This window comes from Pelophylax lessonae, assembly GCF_965119305.1.
Source record: "Pelophylax lessonae genome assembly, contig: HAP1_SCAFFOLD_320, whole genome shotgun sequence".
Taxonomy (NCBI): Eukaryota; Metazoa; Chordata; class Amphibia; order Anura; family Ranidae; genus Pelophylax; species Pelophylax lessonae.
In genome coordinates, this window is record NW_028120024.1 from 99,286 (window position 1) to 113,084 (window position 13,799).

A 13,799-nucleotide genomic window follows, 5' to 3' on the forward strand; every position below is an offset into this window, starting at 1 on the left:
TGATGGATCAGAGTTGCTTCTTTTAAATCTCCCGCCGTTATTCTACTGGCCAATAGGAAGATTCAGCCGCATTATCCCGCTAAACCCTACATTGTAGAAGTTCTATTCATAGATCTGCTCATCTTCCTCCAAATCACATCACTTGTGTCGCTTTTCAGGTTCCAAATATTTCCTCAAAACCGGTAAAATCCTCGAAGATTCCTGCCACAAATACACCAAATAATCCAAATCAATTATTTTCTATTCCCAAACCCAACGGATCTTCTCAGAGCCACCCACTTCTATCTAAGGAGCCGGACATACATGTTTAGGAGATCTGATTGTATATCTGTACACCTAAGATTGTGATCCGGATCCGCATTATAATTCAGATTTTAGTGTCTGCTTATTCTATCTGAGATAATTGAAACGTTCCATAGAATTCCGGCGGGAAATTTGAATTATAGAATGTGAAAATGGCACCAATCACAGTTCTGGGTGTTTTCTTCCGTTAATAAAATGTATTTTCCTTCCAATGAGTGTGAAGGGGGATCTGAGATCTGTGTTCCTTTTTAGATGGGGGATGTTTGTTTGGTATTTAATATTCAATGATCTCTAATTCTGCTGAATATCTTCTGGAGATGAAAGGGTGGATGGAAATGACAGCCAGTCCCCGTAAGGAGATCACATCCTTCCTTCACATTGAATACGATATACATAAATATAAAATAAATAAATATATAGCACATTGTCCCCTCACCCGGATCACAATCTTAGATAAGGAAATCTACAATCAGATCTCCTAAACATGTATATGCCGCACTCACACATTCTTACAATAAAACATCCTCCACAATCTCCCGCCTTACATTGTTACTTTATCTCAAATCACACGTTGAGAAGACCGAGTAGCTTTTATTCCACAACACAATGGGGGGGAGAAGCAAGAGAAATGAAACATTGTATGTATTCAATCAGCCCAGCCAAATCTTTGTCTATTTGTATCTATTTCCATCATCAACAGCAGATCGATGTCCATAGATAAAGCCATAAGCTGCCTGATAGGTAAAAGACACAAAATATGTACAAAGTATCAGCTACATACAAATCTGATCACAATATCACCTCGGACAGCACACAGTCCTTTATAGAAGTTAGAAGTAGGAAATTGTTCCTACGTCATTGGACATGTTTAACACAATTACTAATATCTACACATTTATAGGTGAATTTACACATGACCATTGTTTTCCAATTATTCCCCAGTTTCTGAAAGATTTTATAATTTAATTTTAATATTTAGGGATTTAAAAAGCTAAATAGTATTAACTACTATTTCTGACATTTTTTGCTTACAAGTTAAAATCAGTATTTTTGCTATAAAATTACTTAGAACCCCCAAGCAACTTTTTTTTTTTTTTTTTTTTTAAGCAGAGACCCTAGAATATAAAATGAAGATTGTTGCAAAACTTTATGGCACACCGTATTAGCGCAAAAATCTTACAAACATGTGTTTTTTTTTTTTTTTTTTTTTTTTTTAATACATTTGTTTTCAAAAATAAGAAAACAGTAAAGTTAGATCATTTCTTTTGTAAAACGTGAAAGATGTTATGACTGACCAAATATCTAAAATCTAAACTGAACAAATATCTAAAATCATACCTTGATGCTTTACTTGTAGCCCCAACACCTAAACATTTCCCGTTAGATACAATAACAGCCTCCCAGAGAGTTTGGACAGCGATCCCTCAGATGTTGAAGGGATTACCTCATACTATCCTGCCCTACTTGCCAATCAAAATCAATGCACTTATACTTCCAGATCTACAGCTACAGCTCACGATAGAAGCCGGTATCCACACTATATGAAATCTCTTACCTTCATCAAACGTAATGACTTTTGCAAACTTCCAAGCCAAATACGGCCTTTCTTCCAGAACATTCAATGTTTAATTCAGGATCAGATCGTTGCTTACTAAAACACATTGGGTTACACAGGAAAAGATCCTTTACCTTCTGTTAAATTTCCTATAAATTGGACGATAAACTACTCTAAGGCATCTCATACATCTATGATCTCTTCTCACAACCATTAGGGGAATCTATCCAGAACCGAAAATTGTAACGGTCTACGCATGTACCCTCTGCCCCACCACCGTGCCAATGGTACAAGGCATTATTGTTACCTGAACTGCTCTCCCATTGTACCACACATTGGGAACCCCTACAAACACTCTTTCAGCAGTGGTACTATACCCCTACCAGACTTGTTATAATTAGCCCAACACCTTTAATTTGTGCTAGAGAAAGTGTGATCTCCCAGGAACTCGTTTCCACATATGGGGGGAATGCCCAGTCATTCTCATTGATGCACAAATGGCAATAGCTAGATAATGAAAATGTCTGCAGCCTCCGTCCCTCCAAGACGTGACCATAATAATAATCAACCATCTTAAAATGTAATATTTTTTTCTCCAAAGCCAAACTTACCACAGAAAAATTCGACAAAGACTGGGATCTGTGTCTCAAAGACCCCAGAAATACAAATCTAGACTGACCAATTAGGGTTCCTTCTGAGGTTTCTAGGGGTTCCTTAAGCAATGGGCAATTTCTGCCTCTCCGATATGTTCCCAATGACACCATTATTCCTTTTAGCTATCTGTAAGGGGGTAATTCTTCCCAACGATGACAAGAATAAGGAGAATTCTTCCCACTGACTGTCACACTAATGTGTCACATAAGTTGTAGATTTTTAATTTTTAGCAGGGGTTCCCCGACACCAGAAATTTATTTCAATGGTTCCTCTGTGTTGAAAAGGTTGAGAAATCAGCACTATGCACCTACCAATACTGCATAATAGATCTACATGTGTGATTGCCTGCGGGTTCCAATTATTATTTGAACTCAAAATAAAAATTAATATAGGTTCTGCATTGTTACCCTTCAATTTGTTTTGCCTAATAGCCATCATATATACAGACCAGTGGCTTACATACCTCTACTTTTTGTATTGTATATGTGTTTGCTATCTGAGCAATCCACTTTGTATACATGCAATACTTTGAGAATGCATCTTCTCATTTCCTTTGTTGTTTTCTTTAGATCTTTAAGAAAATCAAATACAGAATTCAAGAAATAATAATAATATAAAAAAAAAAAAAAAATAGATCACTAAAGATAAAGACACATAGTGGAGAGGGATAGAACCTCCTGACAGGTTTTTATTGCTGTTTGTGTCCCCATTGGGGAGATTCTCTATCTGTCCTGTTACAATTTTCATTGAGCTTTGAAAGTAAAAGAAAATACCAAATGTAGTCCCCACCCAGTAGAGTGGAATTCTTTCACTGTGGACACTAGTTCTGGTGTGAATCAGGGATCCCCTCACTTTGGAGGGATTTCTTCTCACTCTCTGATTGGTTATCGGACCAAAGATGGTAAAAATACATTTTACATGGGGTTTATTATAACCCTCCCTTATCTTATATATTTAAAAAAAAAAAATGGAAAAAATATAATAATAATAAAAAGATGATTGACACCAACCTCTGCCTTACTGACATCCTCTTTTTGCCCCGTGTGAAGGAATGTGTAGATTTTACCTCTGATTCTAGATACAAGGAAACATTCTACCTGAGTAGTCTATATAGCTGTGTAGTAATATGTGGCAATAAAATTACTCAGAATATTCAGATGACAATATATGTGTGATGATGAGCAGAATGTGATACAAAGTATATTAAATATGACATGTTCCCATCATCTGACACCTTTGTATCTCTAACAATCTCTCCCATCACATCACACAAGGATCTGATGTCCCCGGCTGATGTTTTTGTTCCAGGCTCCTTCTACTCAGCTATAGACGAGCAGATTTGTGTATTGGAGGGAAATGTTTCCTGATCTTCACTCTTCACTCATGTTATGTGAAGATGATTGTAGTTGGAGATGTGAGAAGATTGTTTTCTGATGGGAATGTGTGTAGAAAAGCAGGTAGGAGGAGGAATGGGACACACACTCAGGAGGTTGGAGGTGTTTGCAGCCTCTGTGTTAAGCCTCCTGAGCAGATGATGAGAGCGGTAAGTGAGAGATCGATAAGTGACAGTCCAGTGAGCAGATCGGGTCCCCGATAAAGATCGGCCATCCTTCCATTTCATATTAAAATCGTTTTTCTCTCTGCAGGGAAACACAAGAAGAGAGAGAAGATTCTCCAACAGTGGAATGACAGTCAGTGGGCGTGTCTAAAGTGTAACCAATAGCAGTGCAGAAGGCAAGTTCTATATCAGCCAATAGCGGCGCAGAACGTCTGTATATAAGACAGAGCGCCATTCGAGCATTATATTTCTATTATCTAATTTAGAAACTCGCTGAGAATAATGACCGAGACTGAGAGCGCCCCAGCCGCCGCTCTTCCAGCGGAGCCCGCCGCCAAGAAGAAGCCGGCTAAGAAGGCGGCAGCCGGAGGAGCCAAGAAAGGCAGCAAGAAGCCGTCCGGTCCCAGCGTGTCCGATCTCATCGTCACAGCCGTGGCCGCTTCCAAGGAGCGCAGCGGGGTCTCCCTGGCCGCCCTCAAGAAGCTCCTGGCCGCCTCAGGATACGATGTGGAGAAGAACAACAGCCGTCTGAAGAGCGCCGTCAGGGCGCTGGTGACCAAGGGGAACCTCGTCCAGGTGAAAGGACATGGAGCCTCCGGATCCTTCAAGATCAACAAGAAGCAGCAAGAGGGCGACAAAGCCAAGAAAACCGCCAAGAAGCCATTGGCTGCTGCTAAGAAGCCGGCCAAGTCCCCCAAGAAAACGGCGGCCAAATCACCCAAGAAGCCGGCTAAGTCCCCTAAGAAGAAGGCGGCCAGCAAAGCGACCAAGAGCCCCAAGAAACCGGCAAAGGCCGCAGCTGCCAAGAAGGTGACAAAGAGCCCCAAGAAGCCCAAAGCTGCAGCCAAACCGAAAAAAGCCGCCAAGAGTCCGGCTAAGAAGGCGGCCAAACCCAAGGCAGCAGCCAAGCCCAAGAAGGCCGCTCCGAAGAAGAAATAAATCCCAGCAGCCGGAGGCCTCCTTCATCTACACCCCCCAAAGGCTCTTCTCAGAGCCACCCACCTCCTCCTAACAGAGCTACACATACCTACCTACACCCACCTCCTCCTAACAGAGCTACACATACCTACACCCACCTCCTCCTAACTGAGCCACACATACCTACCTACACCCACCTCCTCCTAACAGCTACACCTACCTACACCCACCCCCTCCTAACAGAAGTACACCTATCTACCTACACGCATCTCATCCTAACAGAGCTACACCTACCTACACCCATCTAATCCTGACAGAGCTACACACACCTCCTCCTAAAATAGCCACACCTACCTACCTACACCCACCTCCTCCTCCCAACAGAGCTACACCTACCTACACACACCCATCTCATCCTATCAGAGCCACACCTACCTACACCCATCTAATCCTGACAGAGCTACACACACCTACCCACCTACACCCATCTCCTATCAGAGCCACACCTACCTACCTCCATCTCCTCCTAACAGGGGCAGGATAGACTTTGCATAGTATAGAGGAGCTCAGATGTTCCCCATCACACATTGTACATTTATCCCTTGCAGATCATCTCATAATCTACATTTTATAGGAGAAATCACTGGAAGAGATCGGAGATCCCTCCTGATATAAAGGATCTTTAGGAACCCCACCAGACACATCTGTTGTGCGGATCGGCGACAATTCCCGCACACTATGTGTGAGATCTCCGAGAGGGGGAGGGGATACATTTCCCCTAAAAAATAGAAATCGGTTTAGCAGCGCCGATGTTCCGTTCGGATAGAAATTCCATCTCTCGGCTCCACTTTTACAAAGTTCACCGTGTGATGCTATAAACGTTCTTATTGGCTGACACAGGCCGATCGGGGAAATTTGAATTTGCCCGCCGAAATCTCATCGCCGCGAAGTTTGCAAAGACAGATAGGGAATGGTGCTGTGCACACTCACTGTACATATCGCTGTGTGCTGATCGGCTGAGAACGATCGATTGGAATGAGAAATGTCCAATTCTCTCCAGGGTGCCAATAATTGTGTTGTGTAGATAATGAATGAGAAGAGCATAATAAAGAGTGTAAGCTCTGCTGGTGAGAAGTTTAGGAATGTGCAGCTGTGTCCCCTCCCCCTGTGTGTGAAAGGGAAGATTGTAGAAAGTTGGAGAACATCAGAGGAGAGATTCCTGTGATAGATCGGGGAGAGGAAGCAGAAGAATGAGGAGTGAGTGTGAGATTTATTAGCAGTGAGTTGTAGGATTTATACACCCGAGCTGAGAAATCGGTGATCCCGGGGAGTGTTCAGGAGGGGGAGGGGAGAACAGATTTCCTCTCTCTGATCTCCTGGTAGTGATGAGAGAAGAAGTAAAGATCCTGTTTATAGGAACGTTTGTTTTACTGCCAAATATTGCTCCATTGTATCTATATAGAAGTGTGAATTGTTACTCTGTAATTGTTAGTAATGTTACAGATCAGTTCCATTGTATTTAGGGGACAATAAATCGGTAAAAGAAAGGATCTTCTTTATAAATGAGAAATGTGAATGATTTCTCTGGGATCGGTTTAGAAATGTTACAGAGGAGCTTCGCTCACCATGAAATATTCCTCCATTGTATCTATTAGGGAAGATATAGAGAAGTGTGAATGGTTAGAAATGTTACCGATGAGATTTCCTTCCACACTGAGGATCGGAGCGCAGAGAAGGGAGAGAAAAGAGAAATGCGGTGAATCTGATGGCAGGGAAAGTGTAGAGATGTAGTAGCGGGGATTGGCAGCATGTAGTGGGGGTGATGAGGGGGGGGGGTGTAGAAATGTAGTAGCGGGGATTGGCAGCATGTAGTAGGAGTGATGAGGTAGTATGGAGCTCTTTGTGAGGCGGATGTGGTGGCTCTGAAAAGAGCCTTTGTGCTGTGTAGAGATAGTATGGAGGGAGATAAGAACGTATTTAGGCCCTCTCTCCGCGGATGCGGCGTGCCAGCTGTATGTCTTTGGGCATGATGGTGACCCTCTTGGCGTGGATGGCGCAGAGATTGGTGTCCTCGAAGAGTCCTACGAGATAAGCCTCGGAGGCTTCCTGCAGAGCCATGACGGCGGAGCTCTGGAAGCGCAGGTCGGTCTTGAAGTCCTGGGCGATCTCTCGGACGAGGCGCTGGAAGGGCAGCTTGCGGATGAGCAGCTCGGTGGATTTCTGGTAGCGGCGGATCTCCCGGAGAGCCACGGTGCCGGGCCTGTAGCGGTGAGGCTTCTTAACTCCGCCGGTGGCCGGGGCGCTCTTGCGGGCGGCTTTGGTGGCCAGCTGCTTGCGGGGAGCTTTCCCTCCGGTGGACTTACGAGCGGTCTGCTTGGTTCTTGCCATGGCGGCGAAAAGCTTCTAATCTCCAGACGGAACAGAAGTGTGAGAACACGGGCTGTGCGGCGTCTATTTATACAGACCACGCTCCGCGTTTATTGGTTAGTGCTGACCACGCCTTCTTAGGTTTAATAGGACCATTTCTTAGAGCTCTAATCAGCCAATGACTGAGTTGTGAGATTCAGTAGGGCGGGGCTTTCCCAGCCAGAGGTCACATGGGACAGATTAACCCGAACCTGCCCGGAAAGCTGTGCGCGCCATTGTTGAAATAGGAGACATTAGAAATATTGTGAAGATGAAATGCTTTGTGAGATCCACTAAAGGACAATTTTACTATAAACTGCCCAAGAAGGATCATCGGGAAATGTTTTATTGAATCGGAAATAATTTCTGGCTTTATAAATACGTTTTTTCTTAGTGATCAGTAAGGTGTCAGAGTTTAGATTTGATTTTCAGGAACAATCTCTAATGAAGGTTTCTATGAAACGTGTAATACTTCCTATCCCATCATATAGAAAGGTAGAGATCTATGAGAAAAGTCATCTCACTATTATGTTCTGTATGTAGCAATGGGGGAGGGGATTCTGCATTCCGAGGACTTGGAATAAAAGAGAAGATATGGAAATGTTTTACATTATTCAATCATCTTCACATTCCATTTCTATTCATCTTCTTAATAAAGCATTGATGATATTTCCCAGATAAATGTCTCGTCGGATTTGGCAGTATAATAGGGCTGATTATTTGTAACGTTCTCAACATTTCAGGCGGGAAAATTTAAAAGTAGTAATTTGAAATCTGAGCCAATCAGAGCTGTGGGCGTTTCCTTAATCAGCCAGAAATGTCTGCTGAGGCGTCCAAAAGGAAAAGTGTTCTGAGATAATTCTCCGTTTCCCCCCCAGAAAATACTTGTTCAGCAGACTTTCCATTGATCTCTATAGGAAACATTATCTAGCAGGGCGGATTCTGTATTGTGATGTATAAAATGAAATCCTAAAACAACAATAAAATTGAAGGATTTTTTTTTTATTCCTAAACTACCGCTAAAAGGATCGGTGATTGTTTCCCGGAAGAAGAGGATTCTATGGGAGGAATTTGAAAGATTAACCAATCACATCTGATATAGATATATATATATATTGTTTTTTTTTTAAACAAAAAAAAAATCTGATGGAGGCTCTGACTGATCTGTGTTGATGTTTCAGGTGGGGATGTTTGGTATATAACGAATAATTTCTGATCTGTAAAAGAAATGTAGTAAAAGTAAAGTATGGAGGACAATGAGGAGGAGTCTGTAAGAAGACATTGTTCTACAAATCTTTATAATAGGATAGAACTGGCAATGGCTGGAAGCACTGACACGTCTCATGATCGCCCATTGTGCTGCAGTATAAGGATGAGAGAGAAGGTAAAGGCGGACATCTAGATATATGATCTGTGCTACTCCGAATACATAAGAATTTATTTAGACCAGAAAATCGCACCAAAACTTATGAGTTTATAGTATTTAAAACAACTTCACCTAGCTAAAAAAAAATAACAATTTAGCACACTATTAAAATGAGAGTAGAGCTCTGCTGTGATGTATGTGGGTGGCTCTTAGAAGAGCCTTTGTTTGGTGAGGGGGTGATAGGGGGAGTTGTTGGCGATTACTTGGCTTTGGCAGCCTTGTGGCTCTCGGTCTTCTTGGGCAGCAGCACGGCCTGGATGTTGGGCAGGACTCCTCCCTGGGCGATGGTGACGCCCCCGAGCAGCTTGTTGAGCTCCTCGTCGTTGCGGACAGCCAGCTGGAGGTGTCGGGGGATGATGCGGGTCTTCTTGTTGTCGCGGGCGGCGTTACCGGCCAGCTCGAGAATTTCAGCGGTGAGATACTCGAGGACTGCGGCCAGATAGACGGGAGCTCCGGCCCCAACCCGCTCGGCATAGTTGCCCTTCCTGAGCAGACGGTGAACACGACCGACTGGGAACTGCAGCCCAGCCCGGGATGATCGGGTCTTAGCCTTTGCCCGAACCTTTCCTCCTTGTTTACCGCGGCCAGACATTGTGAGATGAGAGTCGTCAGACGAAGATACCAAATTCCTGCCCCTTCCTTCTATTTATACAGTCACTGCTCTGACGTCACATTCTGTGATTGGTTACATTTGAAGCCACCCAATAGTTATCTGAATTGTTTCTAGACCAATCGGTAAACGAGGAAGGTAATCATTCCACCCCCTCCCCATCACATGACTTAATCCTCCAATAGAAGAGTGAGGAGGAGGAGCAGTGATTTGCATAGGACGCCTATAAAAGCAGCACATGAGGGCGGATCCAGCACTCATTCCCTGCACACAGCGGAGAGAACACATTAACCCTTATCATGCCTGAACCAGCCAAGTCCGCCCCGGCGCCCAAGAAGGGCTCCAAGAAAGCCGTGACCAAGAGTCAGAAGAAGGACGGCAAGAAGCGGAGGAAGAGCCGGAAGGAGAGTTATGCCATCTACGTCTACAAGGTGCTCAAGCAGGTCCACCCCGACACCGGCATCTCCTCCAAGGCCATGAGCATCATGAACTCCTTCGTCAATGACATCTTCGAGCGCATCGCCGGCGAAGCTTCCCGCCTGGCTCATTACAACAAGCGCTCCACCATCACCTCCCGGGAGATACAGACGGCTGTCCGCCTCCTCCTGCCCGGAGAGCTGGCCAAGCACGCCGTCTCCGAGGGCACCAAGGCCGTCACCAAGTACACCAGCGCCAAGTAATACCCCTCCCCCACCCATCACCCCAACAACACACAAAGGCTCTTCTAAGAGCCACCCACAGACATCACAGCAGAGCTCTACTCAGTATAACTATCTTTATTTCCTAAGTAAAAATATGTGAAACTATATATGTGGGTGGGCAATCATGAGACATGTCAGTGCTTCCAGCCATTGCCAGTTCTATCCTATTATAAAGATTTATATAACAATGTCTTCTTACAGAGACTCCTCCTCCTTGTCCTCCATACTTTACTTTTACTACATTTCTTCTACAGATCAGAAATTATTCATTATATACCAAACATCCACACCTGAAAAAGGAACACATATTAGTAAAAACATCCATCAGAATTTTTATTAAAAAAGAAAAATATCAAATGTGATGGACTAAACATTCAAATTTTTCAGATAGAATGTTCTTCCAGGAAACAATCACCGGTCCCTTTAGCGGTAGTTTAGGAATACATTTGTTAAAATATTATTGTTTTAGTGTTTGATTTTATACATCAGACTACAGAATCCGCCCTGCTAGGGAACGTTTCCTATAGAGATCAATGGAAAGTAGAAGTATTTTCTGGGGGGGAAACGGAGAATTATCTCAGAACACATTTCCTTTGGGACGCCTCAGCAGACATTACTGGCTGATTAAGGAAACGCCCACAGCTCTGATTGGCTCAGATTTCAAATTTGGCCGCCTGAAATGTTGAGAACGTTACAAATAATCATCCCTATTATACCGCCAAATCCGACACGGAGATCATCAGATGAGACATTTATCCGGGAAATATCAATGCTTTATTAAGAAGATGAATAGAAAATGGAATGTGAAGATGATTGAATAATGTAAAACATTTCCATATGTTCTCTTTTATTCCAAGTCCTCAGAGTGTAGAATCCCCCTCCCCCACTGCTACATACAGAACATGATAGTGAGATGACTTCTCTCATAGATCTCTACCTTTCTATAGGATGGGATAGGAAGTATAACACGTTTCATAATCACATCTGTATAGAAATATGCAACTAAAGATCAAATTTCTCTCCCCTCTTTCGGATCTAGAATTTGTACATATAGCAGATGCACAGATTTGTTCTTCCTGTATCAAAATCGGAATGTTCACAGATATTATATCTGTTATATAATCATCTCAGTATTAGTGATCTCCATTATTTTAATCATGAAATAATGACTTCGGTTCAGTTCCAACATAAACGATATATTCTCACTCAGCAGCCACCTCGGAAAATCGGCTCCATCACTGAGTGCTGACTCTACAATCTCCTATACATTAACTGCCCAACCAAATAAATTTAATATTTTTCTGTTCCTTATCTTTGGTAAATGTAAAGCAGATCGAACAATCAGATCGCAGAGTGTATGGGCAGCTAGACATCGCAGCACTCCATTGCTTAGTGAAACAAAGAGCGGAAGTTCCTATTGTTACACAATAAATGTGTAGAAATGAGTGTTGGGAGTTGTGAATGATCAGCCCTTTTGTGTGAGAAGGTGGGTGGCCCTGAGAAGGGCATTTGTTGTGATGAAGCGGGTAAGCGGTGGGATTATCCTCCGAATCCGTAGAGAGTGCGCCCCTGGCGTTTGAGAGCATAGACGACATCCATGGCGGTGACGGTCTTCCTCTTGGCGTGCTCGGTGTAGGTGACGGCATCGCGAATGACATTCTCCAGGAAAACCTTGAGCACTCCGCGGGTCTCCTCATAGATGAGACCGGAGATGCGCTTGACACCCCCTCTGCGGGCCAAACGTCGGATGGCGGGTTTGGTGATGCCCTGGATGTTGTCCCGGAGCACCTTCCTGTGCCGCTTGGCGCCTCCTTTCCCCAGACCCTTCCCTCCTTTACCGCGACCAGACATGATGATTCTCTGCTACAAAGACAGACTGAGCTCAGCTGTCTGCCCGCCCTCATTATATACAACCTGAGCGGACCAGATGGAAACCTTCCTGGGAAAGAGGCGGGGTCACAACATTCATTGCAAAATAAAGATCATTTCATTAATTTATAAGGCTCCTAAATATTCTGTTATATTCAGACACATTAATGCAACAGCAATACATTTCCAAGAAGATTATTTTATTCCTTCTTCTCATGTATTTTCGATTTATTCCTGGAGATTACATGGAGAACAGGAAACTTATCACATTATACCAGAAACAAAGTAACCAGTTTCCATTGTTCATAGTAATTTCATATTTATAAAGCATTATTGTGAAAAGAGAACAAATACACACATCTTCAGACAGTTCACAGGCTGAGCGGACCTGATGGGAGACATGCTGAGAAGGGGGCGGGGTTCAGTCATTTATTACACTGCAGAGAAGTTCATTTATTTAGAAGCTTTTACATATTTTTTTTTTTCTGAATTGAAACTGATGTAATTCATTAGAAGCGCAATAGTTTATTTATTGATTCATTGCACATTTTTTCTGACATGCCATGATTTTATATATATATATATATATATATATATATATATATATATATATATATATATATATATATATATATATATATATATATATATATATATATTCTTAATTTACTAAGAAACAGTGTTATTTCTAATGAGGGGGCCGATCAGACATGAAACAATATTGTACAATACTTGTTCAGTAGACTTTTCATTGATCTCTATAGGAAACATTCTCTAGCAGGGCGGATTCTGTATAGTGAAGTAAAAGAAAAGACTGGAAGAAATGTGACATTTATATTTCTAACGTATTTATTATTCATGGTTAGATAAACTGCCCGACAATTCAGAGGACGGATGATCGATGTTCCCGGAGGAAAAGATATCAGATTTTAGTGTCGGATTATTCTATCTGAGATAATTGGAACGTTCCATAGAATGGCGGGAAATTTGAATTATAGAATGTGAAAATTGCACCAATCACAGTTCTGGGCGTTTTCTTCCAATAATACAATGTATTTTTCTTCCAAGGAGTGTGAAGCAGGGTGTGAGATCTGTGTTCCTTTTCAGATGGGGGATGTTTGTTCGGTATTTAATATTGAATGATCTCTGATCTCCAGAAGATATTCAGCAGAATGAAAGGATGGAGGAAAATAAAATCCAATCCCTGCAAGTAGATCACATCGTTCCTGCACATTAAATACGAAATAAACAATTATTTATAACCTAAAAAAAAAAAAAAATATATATATATATATATATATATATATATATATATATATATATATATATATATATATATATATATATATATATATATATATATATATAAACTCGAATTCGCTGTTAGGACGGACAGGTGTCATTGTAGCACATTGTCCCCCCACCCGGATCACAATCTTCGGTGTGTAAATATAAAATCAAATCTCCTAAACATGTATGTCCGGATCCTAAGATAGAAGTGGGTGGCTCTGAGAAGATCCGTTGGGTTTGAGAATATAAAATAATTGATTCGGATTAATTTGCGGATTTGTGGCAGTAATCGTCGAGGATTTGGTGTTGATGTGATTTGGAGGAAGATGAGCAGATCTATGAATAGAACTTCTACAATGTCGGGTTGCGGCTAGATCTTCCTATTGGCCAGTAGAATTATGGCGGGAGATTTAAAAGTAGAAACTCTGATCCATCATAGGCGTAGTCTTTTAATAGCCAAGAGAAGAAATAATTTCCTGAACAATGAATTATAATGTGATGTGACATTG

At 42.2% G+C, this 13,799-nt stretch overlaps 3 protein-coding genes across 3 annotated transcripts; 1 reads left to right on the forward strand and 2 right to left on the reverse strand.

Moving 5' to 3' along the window:
- Positions 1 to 4,352: 4,352 nt before the first annotated feature.
- Positions 4,353 to 5,009, forward strand: LOC309543701 (histone H1-like; the record flags this gene model as incomplete). The annotated part of the gene is made up of 1 exon (XM_082276149.1): positions 4,353 to 5,009. The coding sequence occupies one exon, from the start codon at positions 4,353 to 4,355 to the stop codon at positions 5,007 to 5,009; it is 657 nt and encodes a 218-aa protein (XP_082132275.1).
- Positions 5,010 to 6,965: 1,956 nt separating this feature from the next.
- LOC309543704 (histone H3.2) lies at positions 6,966 to 7,376 on the reverse strand (the record flags this gene model as incomplete). Its single annotated transcript, XM_082276152.1, has 1 exon — positions 6,966 to 7,376. One exon carries the CDS (start codon positions 7,374 to 7,376, stop codon positions 6,966 to 6,968), a length of 411 nt encoding a protein of 136 aa, XP_082132278.1.
- Positions 7,377 to 11,670: 4,294 nt separating this feature from the next.
- On the reverse strand, positions 11,671 to 11,982 carry LOC309543706 (histone H4; the record flags this gene model as incomplete). Its single annotated transcript, XM_082276154.1, has 1 exon — positions 11,671 to 11,982. One exon carries the CDS (start codon positions 11,980 to 11,982, stop codon positions 11,671 to 11,673), a length of 312 nt encoding a protein of 103 aa, XP_082132280.1.
- Between the last annotated feature and the right edge of the window lie 1,817 nt (positions 11,983 to 13,799).